Here is a 19555-nt window from a genome sequence, read left to right as displayed (position 1 = left end):
AAATTCACTTGGAAACAAAATTACATGGATTGTTATAGAAATAACTTGATCAGAGTCAGTGTAATTGAATATTGAAAGACTGCCATTGAAAAAATATAAAATAGGTACTATTTTTCTGGTTGACCATTGCTACCAAACTCATTTAAAACTAAAATAGTAATGTATTTGAAAAACTTATTCATGCTCTATTGATTGATATTGATGATGCCAATATATATATGATGCCAGGTATATCAATGTAAATAGTATAAATTAAAACTGGAGACACACAACATAGATGGATTTAAAACACTGAAAAACTTACATTATAATCGGAAATTTTCGAGGAACTGTGTCCCTTTTCTCGACCGAGCAGAGAGTGTAATGTAAGTTTTTCAGTGTTTTTTTTTTAATCTATCTATGTCGTGTGTCTCCTGTTTTAATTTATATTATAAAACTTTAAAGTGTTTTCTGTTATGTGCTACAAATCTAAGTAGGCTATATACTTATAGTATGTATAGTCTATCTAATGTAAATAGTTTATTGAGGCCCAGTTCACTTCTAATTTATTCAAAGTCCAAACTATGTATTATCTATCATTGATGATTAACTTTACTTTATCTCCAAAATGGATATATATGTTGAAAGATTAAATATGTTTCTTTTTTCAGGTACCATTTACAAAAAAAAATATTGAAGAGAATGTGCTCAAAAGGAAATGCATATGAATTCTTTTTTGTTGACCAGGATGGAAAAATTCTTTGGAACCCATAGTTAGAATAAGTTAGTTAGGTAAGATAAAATTCCACTCATTTTTTAAACTTTATATAGGCAATGTCATTTTATACAGTTTCCCATTTTTTTTCAAAAAGTTTATCCACTTCGATGTTTTATTATCGATTTGATGTTAGATATTCAATAAATAGTAAGACATAACAGGTATGTGACTAAAATAATTGTAAAACTTACTGAATTTTGAAATCATTAATAGCTTACAGTATACAATATTTCAGTACATATTACAGTATACCACATGAGATCAAGATGGACAGTTGAGAAGAGTGTTTAAAAAACAATGTATTCACTTATCATTCAGGGAATAGAGCTGTTCATAATATTTGGGATTCCTTCCATAAAGAAATAATTTGTGTAACAGAATCTAATAATGTGATAACATTAAATCAATAATTTGATGTTAAAATGTTATCACATTATTCGACTTTGTTACATAAATTTCTTTATGGAAGGAATCCCAAATATTATGAACAGCTCTATTCCCTGAATGATAAGTGAATACATTATTTTTAAAACAATCTTCTCAACTGTCCATCTTGATCTTAAGTGAATGTTGAACTTTATGAATGACCATACATTAGAACTATGAATAGATGACTTCAAAAATTCACTCAGCAAGTGCTGGTAGAAAACACTGAATAATAGCTTTAATGACAGTGATTCCACCTTTTAAAATTTATGATTGAATTCATGGATGAAATACCTGCATTATTTTGAGAGATTTATGTATTTACAGTTTGGTATTTATTTTCAAATCACTTAGTTCTACTTATAATGTTGTAGATAATCATCATTTCAGATTAAGCAATTAATTGATTATATTTCCATTTGTTTCATTAAACTTGTTTCTCTAAATATAGAACCAACAATTACTTTATGCAGTACATTTTGGAAGAGTTAGTAAACCATACGGTCGAGAAGTAGGCCTACTGACCACAGAAATGAATGAATTGTTCATGGTATCCAAAAATATGTTGTTCACCAACAAGTTCTTTTGACCTTGGGACACACTGATTAATCCCAATTCCCGCATGGAGATTGATGCTAATAATAATTCAACTGATTGTATGAATTTATTGGAATTTCTCATATAATATTACTTTTTCATTATAGGGGGGGTTCCTTGCCAAGAAATATAATTGAAAACTCATACAGATTACAAACAGAATCCACTTTGCAAAGTTTTTTTATAATGAATAATAAATAATTATCAATAACTTTTTGATTTCAGGCCTAGTGGTGTGTACCAGCCAGAAGTAGAGGATGACAAAGAAAATCAACTATGAATAATATTCCATAGATATGATTCATGTATGATGTAGTAGCCTACAGAAGAAAGAGATGGACTAATCTAAGAAATATATTGATTTTTTCAGTAAATCTTGATGTGTTCATTTCATGTTATTCATATCCTCTTTGGGGGGGGGGTCGATCGCTCCTGCTAACTGCTTCAATTCAGGTAGTTTTGAAGAAAACTGCAAGTGACATGAAGCTAATAAAATTAGTTTTGATGGTTTATACTTGAGGGATTTTTAAAACTATATTCAACCCAACAGCATCGAACTGTTATAAACAACTTTATTGGTTCTGTATGGCTTCTGTTTTTTTTTTTTGAAATAATAAAATTATTTAACATTGCTAACTGGCAAATGCTGTAGGTAAATCATGTAGTTAAATAATAGACTTGAATAGGATATAAAATAGGGTAGGCTATCACAATTATGAATTGCATTAAGAATTAAGTAATAGTACCGTACTTATGTACTGCATTGAAGGGGTAATAATTATTTGAATATGAAAAATAACTCAAGCAAAAGTTGAAAATATTATGTTCCAAGCCACATAAAATATAATCACTTTCAATTCTACCTTCTAGGATGTATTTCCAAGGTTTTGATTAAAATTGATAAGCTTTTAGAACATTATAGTAAATAAGGAGTTTGAATGGCTACTCTAATTCTAATGAATATCTAATAAAGTATTAATTTTAAAAGGGCAACTTTAATGTTTAATTATGAAAAATAACTAGTAGGCCTACCCTAATATATTCAAAATAAGCATGACCAGTTTCTAATTATGTCATTGTCAAGAAAGTCCGTATTGAAAATGTCGAAACTAATCATGTTTCATTTTGGAATATCACAAGGGTACTAGTTACCTTCCATAATTAATAGATATTTATTCATTTTAAAATAGCCTATGTGTCATTTAAAGTACCATAACAGAACCTGTTTATTCTAGCAAGATATAGTTATCTCAACAATAATTATTAGAATGAGTTCGACTGTTTGAATACATTTTGTACATGTCATATGTGTTACAGTAATCTATAATAATAATAATTTCTAATTTTCGTATAGCTTCTACTGGTGAGGAGTCCCTGATTGAACCTTGCCTGAGAAGGCATATTAATTAAGGCAGTCAATGGGCCTCACGATTCTTATTTAAGTATATCAGCCGGGACCGTACCTATCCAATGATCAAAAAGGGGACTGCTAAAATAAAATTGCCTAAAAAACGTTTACAATATTTATTTCTCTTGGTGTAATATAACCCGTAGATTCCAAAAATGCCAAAAGTAAAGCACTTATTTATTAATTTGATTTTTTTTCGATAGAGCTTCAATAGGCCTTTGAAGTTGAGTACGGTACTCATAGTAGGTAGTAGGCCTACCTATAGACACGATGTGATTCAAAGAACATGCATTGACTCTGTAGGCAATTGATTCTAGTTAATAAAATAATTATAATAATATATTATTAATAATGGAATGCTTCCAGTTAATAAGATAATATCTTATTAATAATAAAATACAATCAGTTACTTCAAATAATTTACCCTTACAAATTTCAAGCATAGGAAATGAAAAGTTAACTCTTTGATTGACAAGCCTATAAAGCATAAAATTTAGCATAATTGAAGTAACTAATAATTGTGGAAAAGTTATCTGAGTAATAAAAATCAATTAATTCACTTTATTGAATTAAATATCCAATAATCATTTTAGAATTACCTTTTGGACAACCCAAAAAGTTGATTACCCATAAAACATAAAGCAAAATTCATGTCAAAGAACTAGTTCTTTGAGTGTTACTGTTTCTGCCCGCTTGGGTGCGCTGCAATCGATTCTGCTTCTGCCCGTTACGAAAACACAGCTTTAGATAAATTTCAAGTTAATTAGTTGAGTAGTTCAGACGTGAAGATGCGTCATTCATGAATTTCCTATCCCGTACGTGTATAAGCCTGTTCTTTCCTTCATTAGGTTATAGATGACTCTTCATTTAGATATGTCACAGTTATCATTCTTAGCTTTATTGAATAAGCGCAAAGAGCGCTTATAAAAATTATTCTAAAGAAACCAGTCAGATACTCGTCAGACCAGCTCTTTTCCGATTTCCAGGTCCTGGATATCCGCCAGCTTTACTTGAAATCCATCCTCACATTTATAAAAACAAATAAAACCAATATCTTTACAAACTTGCAACATGATTATCAAACCAGACACCGAATAAATTACGGATATAACTTTCCCAGATCAACCTTAACGTCACTGAACAGTAATCCCTTTCTACTTGCCCATTTGATTTATCGAAACCTCCCACAAACAATCATAGATGCAGAAGAACTTGGTGCTGCCGCCTACAAAAAGAGAGTAGGTTTTTGGCTCCGCTCAATCGGCCGGGTGGCCGCCGCGGCGCTGCTGGAGTCGCCATATAGGTGACACGAAGCAGTTGGCACATGCTCAACCACAAACCTCACTAGTTTGTGATTTTGTATTCCAAGCCCTTCATGCCTTCTCTCATTTATTTTAATTATTTATATTCTGATTTTATATTGTACTTTCTATTTAAGGTTGTTGAATCGTCAGTTCAGATAGCTCACAAGAAGATGAAGTATTCTGAGTCGGGTACTTGTGCTGTGTGAATCATCATTCATACAGTTTGTATTTTATACATTACAGGATTTAACATATTTTTTTTATTTATAGGTTAAGCTTGAATCAATATAAATTATTAACTGTTTTTTTGCACTTGTATTGCCTGTATAGTTTGTGTACTCTTTCCCTGCGCACGGATCAACAGTCCATGCGGGGAAATAATTATTCCATAATTATTATTCTGTTCTATATTGTACATTGTTTTTGTATTGGAATAAAGAAATTGAATTGAATTGAATTGAGTTGGACTAATAATGCCAATCAGAAAGAGGGCTATTCAGAAAGTAGCAAACGTTTTGAAATAAATAAAAAAGATTTTAAGACAATAATTGTGATAACTACAATGAAAGAGTAAAATTACTATTTTCCTACATAGTCACCAAACAGATTGAGGCACCGTCAAACCGGCTAACTTGGGACAGTTTTCAACTTTGACTTGAAATTTAGTTCCATTATTATTTTAATAGTTTATTTCTCCTGTGCTCAAAACTTAGGTCTTTAATAATACTTCAAATATATACATTCAATTTCATTATTATTTCAACCTGTTTTGAAAAAAAAAATATTGTGTCCCAAGTTACCCGCAGAGGTTGGGTAACTTGGGACACCACTATGATTTGCCTGTAATGAGACAATTGAGTGGTTGAAGGTTAACTTGGGACATTAGATTTTGAATGATATGTTTCATATTCATAATAAAAATACTTTAACTGCAAAATAATTGTGTGTAATATTTTAGTGTTCACAATAGAAGTTATTGAAGGCTCAATTTCTAGGTTAGAGATAGTAGATTTTTTATGACTGTTAAAAAAGTATCTTAGCTGTTAATCAGTTGTTTAAAACGTTATTAAAATATTTTCAATGATGTTTTCCCAACAAATCCACAATGCCAGAAGTCGGAATGAATTGCACAGACAGCTGGTAAGTTGGAACTGGAGGGAAGGGGTTAAACTATCCCAAGTTAGCCGGTTTGATGGCACTTATGATAGCGGTGGACGAGTTTTGAAATTCCTTTGTTCAAGAATTGGACCGCCTGTTATTTGAGCCACCCGGTAACACTCCTCGTCGTCACCAACATGCTATGAAACGTCACTTAGGGTGACGGCAATTCCTTCTACCACCGGACTTCAAATGCGCAACGGAACAATAGGCCCATTCTTGACAATAGTAAGCTTTCATTTTGAAGGCTTATCTAGATCTAAAGAAGATATTTTAGCTTTAACATGCAGTTGACCAAAAATAGATTACAAGATACGAAAACAGCGTCCGACCTCGAACTCAGGGAATGATTCTAGTGACATTGATCTGAGAATAACCGTCAAAATTTAAGATTCTTAGTTTTCGTTGTTTTTTTAGTGAAAATGGACTAAATTTTAGGAAAGTGAAACCATAACCTTATTTCGGACATTTAAAATGATATCTAAATTTGGGAGAGAAATAGTACAAGGAGTACCCTTAGTTTTTCTCTCCCAATCAGTGCTACTTTGTAAAAATTATAAATAAATAAAAATAAATGAATGCTTTGGTATATGCTGACGACACTACACTGATCAATAGAGGACGTGATGTGCAGTTGCTGGGGCAAGCTGCTGATGATTCTTTGAGCTCTGCTGAGAGCTGGTTCAACCAAAACAAGTTGCTGCTGAACAAGGACAAGGCACAGAAGCTTATCTGCTCCTAGCGAAAGACTGGTCGAGTGGTTGAAACTGATGTGAAGCTGCTGAGATTTTCCTTGAACACCAGAATAAGCTGAACAAGCCATATTGTCAATGTTTGCTCCAAGCTGTCCAGTGCGCTCTATCTTCTGCGAAAGTTGAAATCTGAAATTGGTGCCAGATACCTGCTTACTGTCTACTATGCCATGTTTCACACCTGGACTTCACCTGTGGGGACACTCTGGAAGACTTGGTGATGTACTGCTTCTGCAGAAAAAGGCTGTTCGAGTGCTGACGGGCAGTGACTACATGGCTCATTGCAGACCACTCTTCAACAAGTTAAAAATGTTTACTGTTGTAAATCAGTACATTGTTGAATGTGTGGTTCGCATCAGAGACAGTGCTAGGAGTGCTGATACTCGTGATGGGATACATGGCTATGGAACCCGTCAGACTCACCTTATCAACATGTCAAAATGCCGTTTAGCAAGGACTCAGAGGAGTTATCCTTAGATTTTTTTATTGAATATAACTGTTACTAGTACTAGGACTAACGATCAGTTTTTTTGCTATCCTAGATTAATACTTCGAGTCATTTTACAGAAAGAATCTTGTAATAGATCTCCTTGTTTTAATTTAGTTCATTCATGATCACTGCACTAAATAATTGATATACAGTAGGTATTAATTTTTTCTACTTTCACTAAGCACTCCTGGAGGTTTACACCAGACCTTTTGGCTTCTTCCTTTTCAATCTCCTCGTTAATGTTGAGTTGTCCAAAAGCTGAATTGCCTCAACATTTTGGTGGTCATGTAGAGCCTCTTCATAGGTCCTTGATGTTTTTACAATCATCTCGTTGACTGTCTCCACCTGAAACTTGTTTTGGAATCGTTGGATGATGCCAATATTGCTCTCTGCTGTACAGCCCCACAGTTGCGCACCATACAACCAGACAGGCCTCAGTATTTATCCTTACATTGCTTTCAAAAAGTTCAAAAAGCTGCCAGAGTGGGTCAAGGATAGTGGAAGTGATAGACAATTCCGAGCAGTTTTGAAATCTTTCTTGGTGGAGATTCCATTTTATAGTCTGAGTGAATGTCTTGATAGTGTGATGACATTTTGAAACTTTCTTGTGACATGTTTTATAAATCCTTGACACAGCAGCGCTGGTCAATGACTTGGGATAAAACTAAAACTAAGTGGCTGAGATTCCTCACAAAACCTATGGCAGCGCTATGTTTATCAGAAGTTTTATCACTATCACATCCACTGACACAAAACACCAAGATGACATAGAATTCATCACAGCAGAGCTCAGTAACTGCACTGTGTCATCCGTCCGCAAACCATCCAACAGAGCCCTCTCTTTTGTCCCAACAAACAGCTTTCATGTCCAAAAGATCCAGTTTGTAGTTGGAGATTTCAACTGCCACTCCGCCTCTTGGGGTTACGATAACACAGGCTCAAATGGGCACAAATTAGAAGAGTGGGCTGAGATGAACAACCTATCTCTATTGCACGACTATTAACTCCTTCAACAGTCGTGCCTGGAGGCGTGGCTACAATCTAGACCTGTGTTTTGTCACGAGTAGTCTCAGCTGAGTGTGAAAGAGTTGTATACGATCCTATCCCGAGGAGCCAGCATCGGCACCCATTGGTTCCATGGTGTACTCGGCTGTGAAAACACATGTTATACCTTAGAGACGGCGCTTCAACTTTAAAATGGCTTGCTGGGATGCTTTTTCTGAAGACCTGGACTAGGCTGTGGCTGAAATCCCACCCCGCACAAATATGATAGGTTCGTGCAGTGCATGAGAGAGGTACATCCCATGAGGATGCAGACAACGATACATCCCAGGCGTAACCACTGAAATGAAGGATGCGCTTGCAGAATACCAGCAGGAGGATCAACTCAAAGTGAGAGAAACATGGTGCCGAAGATGGCACACGAGTGCATGAGATTGCACTCGGAGAACGAATCATGTGGATGACAAGCAAGGCTATACAAGCCAAGTGGATTGATACCCTCGATGGCATGGACATAGCACATAGTAGCAACATCACATGCAACCTTTTGAAAAAACTCAGCGGTGACAAAGGAGCAGCACCACGTTCTGGTAAGTGGTAAGGTAACGGCAAACCAAGTTATTTTTGGCCATTTTTAGTAAATTGAATAACTTTCTCAGAAAATGATATTTTCAGAAAATTTTTGTTTTATTAGATCAACAATACCATGAAGAATCTTTTTTATCCTTAAAATCTGTTTAAGGATCATGAATCTTATTTTTTTATCCTTAAAATCTAATGGTTTTATCTTTCACCGAACTTGAAATGTTCTGGCACAAAAATTTAAACTTTAGACGCTCATATCTCAAAAAGTAATTATCGAAAAAAAATTTTTTCCTGAGGAAACTTTTAAATTTTGGTAGCTTGATAGTCTACAAATCGAAAAACATTGAAAAATATCACCAGTAGAAAGTTTATTTTTAGCCTTTGCACAGCCTTAATGAGACATGCCGTACTGCAACTGGTTGCATGAAACCAACGCCCATCATCAAACTGTACAAGGCAGCAGGAATAAACACTCCCAAGATCAGAAGATCAGAAGAGCCAACCATGAATACTTGGAGAGGTTGAACGAACTTTTGATGAGAGACATGTGATGTACGGCCAGCTGGAACCATCGTGCAGCAGACTTAAGTCAAGGAAAAGTTTCATGAGGTTCACACAGCTGAATCCGCAGACTGGTACCCACTCCAGGAGCCTGGACATCGAGCACGTCACACAGTGTTCATAGTGCCCTGTTCACTGCACAACCGACCACCTCTACAGAGGAAATGTAATAGCAGAAGACTTATCCCATTTCTGGGCAGGGAAACTTTCAACGTCCCGAAAGAGGCGAGGCGTCCGGTCATCTCTGGATTCGCCGATGACTGGACAGAAATTGATATGTAATGTGTATATTATTAAATTGGAAATATTTAAGATAAATACAAAAAAAGGTGAGGGAACCAAAAGAGAAACGTTTTTTGCGAGCGCGCCAAGCTTGAATGAAGTAGACTACTGCATCATCAGTTCCATCCGTTCAATGTGATTCTCAAAAATATGCGATTCCAGTAATGCTATTTAGCATTGATTACCACCACTCTTCTGCATCATCACTCTCCCTCTCCCCGTAAACGATGGTGGAGTAAACTGTCAAAGACATCGCTATTTTCTGCGATTCCACTGTTCTGCGTCAGTGTTGCAAACCGTACGATAATTATTATGTTGCAATTTGTTATTGATGATAATTATTATTATTTCTCCTATGTTTGGTTCTGAAGCATCTAAATTTGAAAATCTACTTTGTGAAAATAATTAAGAACTGAAATCTTTTAGTGAACAACTACAAGACTTGACCTATTTCGGACTATGTGTAACCTTATCTAAATTTGGGAGTGGAATAGTACAAGGTTACCTTATTTTTTCTCTCCCTGTCATTATTGATGGTGTACTTGTTGTATGAATTTATGAAGAATAAAGAATTTTATTTCATTTTTTTTTAATTTGAGGACCAGTTCCCGAGCTTGAGATTTAGCCAAGTTCTAGACATTCAAACTCTAGGATTTTGAATAGAAAGCTTATCTTGTACTAGATGTCATCTCTCTCGATAAATAAACGTCCAAAATAAAACATTATCTTTAAAGTAGGGGAGGGGGTGCAGCTTTCATTCAAAATTTCAACTGAATTTCCTGGAGATGACTGAACCAAAAAGTCACGCCTCGCCCCTGCGTCCCGACACGAAAAAGTAAAAGTAATCAAAGCGCTGTGCTCCTAACCAAGCCTGAATTTTCGGCAACAAGTGGAAATCACTTGGAGCAAGGTCTGGGCTTATTGCAAAGCGGATTTTCTAATCGACTTTCTCAACCAATTCATCTGTGACAACGCACGATCTCCTTGTCATGAACGCTTGTGTGGCCATTTTATACACCATCTCCGGACCGATCTTTCATTCATAACGTCGTTTCCGTACACTTCGCACAATTGACGATAAATTTTAATCGGTTTTAGGTTTTTGGCTAACAAAAACTGTAGTACTGATCCCACAACTTACGGGATTTTCAATTGCAGCACACATTTCAAACTTGAATGCTGCAACAATGAGCAGCGCGACGTCACTTTCGCTGGGAAGCCACTGAATAGGAGAACATGTCTGTGCTCGAAAGTACGCGATTGGCACATGCCTAGCGGCGCCAGGTGGAAACGTTTGTTAATTTGTGAATAGCCCACGTATTATAGATCATAAAACAACACACTCCGACAAAAATGAAGATAGAATTACACTGGAATGAGTTTTTGAAAAACACACTATTTTGATGTTTTAAACAACGACATGCAGTCAAGTATTTATGTAAATAAACAATATTGTTCACTTAGTGCCGTTTGCACAGTCACAGTTTAAACTAAATTTCATTTCAAACTGGATTAATTCCGTATCAAGTCTCGTTTGTTATGTGTTTTATTTCGAGTTTAAGCCGCCAGCTGATTTAATTTCGTTTAAAGCTGCATACACATATTCGTGCTTCCAACCCGCACCGAGCACGCTCCTCCCTCGTACCGCCCTCGTACCACCATCGAACCACAGTCGCACCGCCCACGCACCCATCATGAACGTTACGGAAGATGTTAGATCTTCTCGCGTTCCCCGGTCGAACCACTGTTGCTCGCCGGTCGATCATCAATCGCTCTGCTGGAGTGACGTTCGGTTGCGGAGCAGAGCGACAGTCTGTACGCACCTTAAGATTTGACTGTGCACACGGCCCTAACTGACTCAATTATTTTCGGGTGACAAGCGTCCATTTTCAACACATTCAATTACATAAATAATTGACAGCATATTTTTGAAGCAGTGTGTTGATATATCGCACTTAATAATCTATGGAAAAATATAAAAAGATACTTACTTTCCTCTTATAGGTGGATCCTTTCAAATCGTATTTTTGGTGAAGAGGAATGGAAGATGGAAGCAAGTTGTTCATAGCAACCATTCTGATATTTTTGGAATTGCACTGAAAAAGGAAAAGATAGTGTCAATACACAAAATCATTATTGAAATTAGAAGTATGTTATCAATTATATTATAATAATACTGTACTATCTTGCTCTCTTCACTGGTATAGTGAGGTCCATATTATAATGGCATTGAAGAAAGATAAGTTAAGATAATAAGTTGAAAGATAATCGTTGCCGATTCTCTGCATTGCCACTGCCTTCTATAAAAAAGAATATCTGATGACGGTGTATCTGTTGTTCTATTAACTGTCCATTATTATAAAAATAATCAATTTTATTCGCAAAGAAAGTATATTTTCCAATGTTTTAATGATAACTTTTCATAATATTGAAATTGAATATTTTGTTAATTATAATATTCTACATTGTGAGAAAGTGATCTGGCAAACTTGCGGTGCTAGAAAATGATAGAGCTATCGAAAATGATAGCTACTGCCATTGTAACGTGGACCTCACTATAGCACGGCAAATTTTGAGTACGATAATATTGCTACAGAGCGATTCGAGTTTCAAAGTCAGAGGACATGGTAGGAAGGAATAGTTGAGACGACTTCTACATCTTTCTATAGTGAATAGCTGTTATTCAAGCCATCCCGGTATATCTGATGAAATAATAAATATTGATTAATTTTATCTCAAATATATTATATTCATCAAGAAAATATACAGTGTACAAAAAAGAATGACCCGATTTCAACTTGTAATAATTCTGAATCAAAAGTCGTACGATAACCGAAACAGCGCCAGTTGTAATCAGCGTGGTTTAGAGTTTCAGAAAATATCCGCTTTATGTTGCTACGAGCGCATTTATGTCACAACAATGTTGGCAGTTTCCTCAATGAGAACTTGCTTCAACGTTGGATAGGGTGTACAGGACCGTGAGACCAAGCTTTACACTGTTGGCCTACTAGGTCCCCTGACATAACACCATGCGATATGTTAAACAACATGTTTAAGTTCCTCCCTTACCTCGTGACATTGATGAACTGAAACCCCGAATATGAGCGGCTGTAGCCTCAGTGACAGAAGACACCATACGCCCAGTTTGCGATGAATTAAGCTACAGACTAGATGTCGTCCGTGCAGCCAATGGAGGACATATTGAACGATGCATTTTCGTAAACTCCAATATTTTGTGAGTATTTATGTATGCAATTTGTTAGTGTAAAGCCCTTCTTCCTAATAAATATAGCTACTTAAAATCGGGTCATTCTTTTTTGTACACACTGTATATTTTTATGATTTAGTCATGAATTTCCATATTGGTGTTTGTGTCACATAATTTAAGGCTGTGCAAAGGCTGAAAATAAACTTTCTACTCGTGATATTTTACAAAGATTTTCATCAAGCTATCAAAATGAAAAAGTTTTCTCAGGAAAACATTACATATTACTTTTTGAGATATGAGCGCCTAAAGTTTAAATTTTTGGGACTGTTATTTTGCCCTGTTACATAAAGGCTGTGCAAAGGCTAAAAATAAACTTTCTACTCGCGATATTTTTCAAAGTTTTTCGATTTGTATATCATCAAGCTATCAAAATGAACAAGTTTTCTCAGGAAAACATTTTTTCCTACTCATTACTTTTTGAGATATGAGCGCCTAAAGTTTAAATTTTTGGGACAGAACATTTCAAATTCGGTAAGAGATAAATCCATGAGATTTAGAGGATAGATTCTTCATGGTATCGTTGATCTGGTAAAACAAAAATTTTCTGAAAATATCAATTTTTAAGATAGTTATTCAATTTACTAAAAATAACTTTTAGTTGAGTTGAGAAAATGATATTTTCAAAAAAATTTTGTTTTACTAGATCAACAATACCATGAAGAATCTATCCTCCAAATCTTATGGATATATCTCTTACCGAATTTGAAATGTTCTGTCCCAAAAATTTAAACTTTAGGCGCTCATATCTCAAAAAGTAATAATCAGAAAAAAATGTTTTCCTGAGAAAAGTTTTTCATTGTGATAGCTTGATGATATAAAAATCGAAAAAATTTGAAAAATATCACGAGTAGAAAGTTTTTTTAGCCTTTGCACAGCCTTAATTGAGCCGAACTAAATTAAGTTTCAATGCACTTAAGGCATCATCATTCAAATTCAAATTATTTATTTGCAATTTCTTTCGTTTACAATATTATTTACAACATGTAAAGAATTTCTCCATTGTCACAATTCTACATATATTCAATTAGATAAATCACAAATTCATAAAATACATAATAAGACACTAGAGAAGTTTAGTAACTATTATAAGGCTACAAGTTTTTGATTTGAATCGAATCAAGCCTTGTGTCTAGATAGGTTGCAGTTGGATCCGAGGGAGGAAAGCGGTAAAACAATTAAAATCATCAGTCATTCATCTAAAAATGATATGGCCTTTTTTGTTAGATGGAGGAAGGATATTCTGGTTAATCAAATAAATACTTTAGTTCGACACAAATAAATAATAAATCAACTAACAACATCTCTTTCATTTCACCTTAATATGGAGAATTTCCACCGCATCTCTGTGTGGTGATGCAACCATAGTAACCGTTATGTATTCGATTTGTAGATTCCTCTTATTCAACCATTCATGTTCAGTTCTACTGGATTAAAGCCAACAATTCTGAAAAGGTCTCTAATTCTATAACAATTATTCATAGTGTAGATGAATTTCCTTGACTGAGATTGAATATTCTGGCATTTCTTCATAACCAACCAGCTTTCCAGGCAATTGGGCACCGGTGCGGAGTTGGAAAAGGATAGATATATCTACTTTGTCTAATGTCAGACAAGGATACCCACCTGATAACAATACAGGCCGAAAAACTTGGGCAGAAGAGTCCTCGGATTTTGATTCAAATTCTGTAACAAACAAAATATTATATTGTTAGAATATTTACTCAGAGCTTTGGAAATTGAAATACACTGAAAACATTTTAAATTAATACCAATTCATCAAGTTTATTTGGAGAATTGATATGTATCAGAAGGAATATGACCTTTTACTTAATCAAGTATTTTAAAGGAACATAAAATGTGAATTGAAATCACCAGCAAAGCATAATAAATTTCAACAGATAGTGACAAATAATATCTTTCATCTCACACTATGAAGTAAAAATTGAAAATTAGATTATTCTATAAACTAACATTTTTTATCTCTACCATATTGGATAGAAAACAGGTCATTGATAAGTTATAACCTGCCGGCTAGATTGGCCAAGACGACTAAAGCTGGATGTAATACCGTTAGTATAGACTATTAGCTACAATACGCTGTTTAATTGTTTCTGAATTTTTTCAAATTCACACAAAACGTAGAATGAGAATTTGGCTCAATTCTGTAAATTCTGAATTCTGTAAATGGAACCATGTGACAAAAGTAAAATTGCATTACACAGGTATGTTTTTATTTGATACATAGTATAACAGATTTGATACGAGAGTTTCCATGTGAATGTATCACATAATACCCTTGTGTATCATACATGCACTTGCAGCAAAAAATTATAAACAAAAATCTACGGTAATCTACTTGAAAAATATACTAGAAGTGCTATCTTAGGGTGGCCACTAACAACAGGGCAAGTGTGAACGGACATGTCTTCGAATGAAAATACATTCACGAGCCAAAAACAGCTGTTTAACAGCAGGTTCTAACATAAAATGAACAACCAATAAAAGAATAAATAAGCCACTCAAAAATTACGAATTTAAATGATACAAGAATAAATCAACCTCTAATAGAGAAGGGAAGAAAACATAAATAACCAAATATCGAAGATACAAAAACCTAACCTCAAAAAATTTTGTTGAAGCCTTTCGCTGTGATGACACAACAATGTATGACAACATGTGTGTACACACATATCCAACACAATTGTCCTGTCGTTAGTAGACACTCTTAGCAAGTCAACTCAACATACAATAAATAATGTAGCAAAATATTTATTTATCTATTCATTTATATATTCCTTGCATTCCCTACACTTTGATGGCGTAATTTACTCTTAGAATGTGCAAAACTTTAAAAGATTTGACAGAATAACTTACTCTTAGAATATGCATACGTGATGGAATTACTTAAAATATTGATGAATTACAGTAATGATAAATATTGGTTGGTGGAAAAGATTTGGGTCCGGTTTCTAGGATGCTTATTAAATCAAATACATCATTAAACCTGTAGATTCGTTTTGGATTTAATGGTCCATGATTTAGGGCCGGTTTCCGAGCTCGGGATCTATAAGTTCTGGACTTACAGAGTCCAGGACTAAAATAAGCTCTCGGGTCTAAATCAACTTTCTGAGTCACGAGTTTATGTTCTAAACTCCGGGGGTCTATTAAGTTCTCAACTTATTCAAGTCCAGGACTTCAACGCAGTAAACATGAGGGAAATTCTCAATATTTTGCTGTTGTATTGTTGGCATCAGGCTTATAGCAAAACAGCGGATTGCAGCGGGATAATTCAAATGCTCTCCAAACTATTTTGTAACAATTATTTTGTGAAAATACGTTTCGATTTCTTTGTATGGTTTAGGTCTATAAATTCAAAGCAAAACCTAACCTTTTGAAACATGAATGAAAAATAAACATTTCATTTCAGGTTATGCTATTATTTATCATTGATTTTGGAATAAAAAATTTAGTATGCTGCCTATTGAGTTGGAAAATGTATTTGTTTTGAAAAAACACTGGAATAATAATTTATTGTTGTTATATTATTATTAATAATATGTTGAATATGGCATTGATTAATAATATTCACATTGGGAGATAAAATTCCAAGGCAATCCTTGTATTATTTTTCTTGAACATTTTTAGGTTATGTCACAGTCGTGAAATGAGGTTAGTTTTTTACGCATAATATTATGAAGAACTTTATTCCAAAATAAACTTCCAAACTATAAATTATGGATTTAAATGGACTAATTCAAATAATTTAGGTATTCCATGACATTTATTTGTCTATTCATCTACTCCAAAACAATAACTGAATTGTATTTGATCGGTTAAGCCTAGAACTTAAATTTAAACCCTACCCCAGTTGAGGGTTTAAAATCACGCTGTTTCAAGTTCTGGACTTAGAGATTTTTAATAAATCCTCGACTTGGAAAGAGACGAGAATCTAATTCAAGTCCTGGACTTATAAGCCCTTCACTCAAAAAGTGAAATTATAAACTCCAGGGTCTAACGTGATCTCTAAACTCCAGGGTCTATTTGAGTCCTCGACTACGTTAACGCTCCGACTCGGAAAGCCAATTTTCTGACTCCAGAGTTTAAAGCCGGTTAAAGTCTAGAACTTAGCTAAATCCCGAGCTCGGAAACCGGGCCTTCATGTCCTAGAAACCGAACCTAAAAGTAGAAAGTACTTCCTGAAATAATTAAGAGATTACATCTGAGACAAATTTATCAGTTGATTATAAAGACTGGACTTCAATAAGTACAGTATGTCCCTTTTCAAGCAATATTCCAATTATCTATGACGTTTGAAAGTAATTACAAAATATTATTAAAGTTCATTAGAGAGATTCTAGTTGAAAGATTGAAGAACAGTATCGGTACTTCCTCTATAGTAAGCAGCATATTGAAATAGAAAAAAACTTGTAATTTTGTAAATGCACTAGGCCCATCATTCAAGAGCAATAAAGTATAGAAATTAACTTCAGCAAAAATTTGGAATAAATTTTAGAATCTAATCCTAAGAATAGCCTAGTGAATACTGAATGAGCATAATGAATTAAGTTGAGAGATTGATGAAAATTTTACTTGATAAAAATAAAAAAAGATTGAGCATGCAGTTGAAAAAGATAATTAGAGGATGAAGTAAGAGATTCGAGTTTTTTAGAGATACAGAGACTGAGAAAGAGAGAGAGAAAGAGATTGATTGATTGATTGATTGATTATATGCCTTTATTAGGGCGGAGTTAGGACTCCTGGTCCTCTCTACCACACAACCCTTATAGAGAGAGATTATCTATCTTATCTGAGAGATAGAGAGAGAGAGATGACTCATGTAAGATCAAGTGGCGAGAGAAAAATTGTGACATCTGCTATAAAAATGAAGCTTGAAAGTTTTGATCAGTAAAAATAAAAATAAAAAAAGATTGAGCATGCAGTTGAAAAAGATAATAAGAGGATGAAGTAAGAGATTCGAGTTCTTTAGAGATACAGAGACTGAGAAAGAGAGAGAGAGAGATAGAGAGAGAGAGATGACTCATGTAAGATCAAGTGGCGAGAGAAAAATTGTGACATCTGATATAAAAATGAAGCTTGAAAGTTTTGACCAGACAGATAGATTGCTGGATATTATTAAATTTCTAACAAGTTTCCCACTATTTATTATCAATGATTGTATGGATTTGTGAGAGAAAATAGCAATAAATTGAGATTTGCGATCAAAAGATGTCTCAAAAAATAAGATATGGATTCCAGATGTGGATTTCTCTACGTGTCAATCATTGCAAATAATCAAATACCGCAATGTGAGTAACGAGTCTGGAAATCTAAGTAATCTGAACGATGGCTTAAAAATTCATCTCGTCTGCTTATATAGTGATGTCCACGTTATAATGACAGTGGAGGAAGATAGGAGAGAAGCGTGAGATTTTCTGCCTTGCCACTGCCTTCTATAGAGGATAGCTGATACCGCTATATCTGATTAACTGTTCATTCTTGTTTAAAATAATCAATTATATTTTATTCGTCAAGAAAAATATTTTTCAATGATTAGATAATGAATTTTTATTATTGAGATTAATTATTTTGTTGATAAATTACAATTCTACATTGTTAGAAAACGATCTAGCGGAGGTAGAAAAGGTCGAATGATAGACAAGGATAGCAACACCAATGTTTATCAAATACTGCCATTATAACGTGTACCTCACTATAGTGTGGTGAGGAAGCAGTTGTATCATTTATTTATAAAGGTGCGTACAGATATCCGCGCCGCGAACATGAGCAATTCACTTTTAATCAGCTGATTATATCTGTATTTTTACAGAAACGGTAAGATACAGATATAAAAAGCTTGGCATCAGCTGATTAAAAGTGAATTGCTCATGTTCGCGGCGCGTAAATCTGTACGCACCTTTATGCAAATTATATTGCTTTCTTAAATAAGGTGACTAAATTAATGAACTGGATATCTCCAATAAGTCTTTCCTCTCAACTATAGTGAGAGATTACCAACATTGTTTGAATGGGAAACAATGAAGTTATTCTATAGGGTGGCCACTAACTACAGGGCAAGTGTGTTAAACATGTGTGAACAAGTTCGACACACATGTTGTGTCATCAGCGAAAGAAAAAAAGCTGTTTGACAGCAGCTTCTAATACAAAATAAAGAACCAAGAACAAGGAATGAACCACTGGAAAATTACAAATGATAATGATAAAAATGGAGTTGCACATGTGAGAGATGAGTGGAGGCATTATGTTGAGGAGGCCCAAGTCCACCCAGGACTGTAGAGCAAGAATGTTGAAAAAATAATTCAGCCTCAAATAGAGCAGCAGTTTGTAAAGCGATGTTTGAATCTGCATGAAGGAAGATATCCATGTATGCTATTGAAATTGATGATTCGAAAAAGGCTATTTCTGTATGATGACTGGAGGATGCTGGATGACTTATTTGGCATTCCATGGGAGGAGATAGCAGCAGGTAGCTTGAACATCGACCAGACGATTGACAGGATTGGAAGTAATCTGCGAGATCAACAGATGCAGCGGGTCGCCATGAGCCAGCGGTACACCATTCGCTGAGAGCTCAATCACTGGAATGATTACATTTCTCAAAATTCCAGCTTTCAATTCATCAAGTGGTTCTTCAAAGCAAGAAATGAATTGATCCGACTCAATAAGTATTCATTCAACGGGAACAGACTCTGCTCATTGTGCAATAGGAAGGAGGAGGAGGATGTCACGCATTTCGTTGGAAAATGTCCCATACTCGTCGAGTTCAGATGGCAACACTTTGGCAGGGCTGCATTGTCACGGGAAGATCTGAAGAACTACCTAAACGGAGATGACTGGCTAAAGATAGGTGCATACTGTGTTGGTGCATGGAAATACAGACACTACTTGATTTCAGAGTTCAATGGATAGTGCGTTGTGAACTGTTGAATGAACACTAAGGGAAAAGT

At 34.7% G+C, this 19555-nt stretch overlaps 1 protein-coding gene across 10 annotated transcripts in view; it reads right to left on the bottom strand.

Annotated features, from left to right (window-relative positions):
- The window catches only part of LOC111044940 (phosphatidylinositol 4-phosphate 5-kinase type-1 alpha), a 153881-nt gene that overhangs the window by 100247 nt on the left and 34079 nt on the right, over nucleotides 1–19555 (bottom strand). For all 10 annotated transcript variants that reach the window (XM_022330206.2, XM_022330212.2, XM_039442921.1 and 7 more), the window contains exons 6-7: nucleotides 14214–14273; nucleotides 11314–11418 (exon numbers count right to left, since the gene is read on the bottom strand). In XM_022330206.2, the coding sequence (XP_022185898.1) occupies nucleotides 11314–11418; nucleotides 14214–14273 (165 nt within the window). The remainder of the gene's footprint in view (nucleotides 1–11313; nucleotides 11419–14213; nucleotides 14274–19555) is intronic.

Source organism: Nilaparvata lugens, chromosome X, assembly GCF_014356525.2.
Source record: "Nilaparvata lugens isolate BPH chromosome X, ASM1435652v1, whole genome shotgun sequence".
Lineage (NCBI taxonomy): Eukaryota > Metazoa > Arthropoda > Insecta > Hemiptera > Delphacidae > Nilaparvata > Nilaparvata lugens.
Note: the sequence above shows the minus strand (reverse complement) of the source record. Positions and strands in the feature narration are given on the sequence as shown.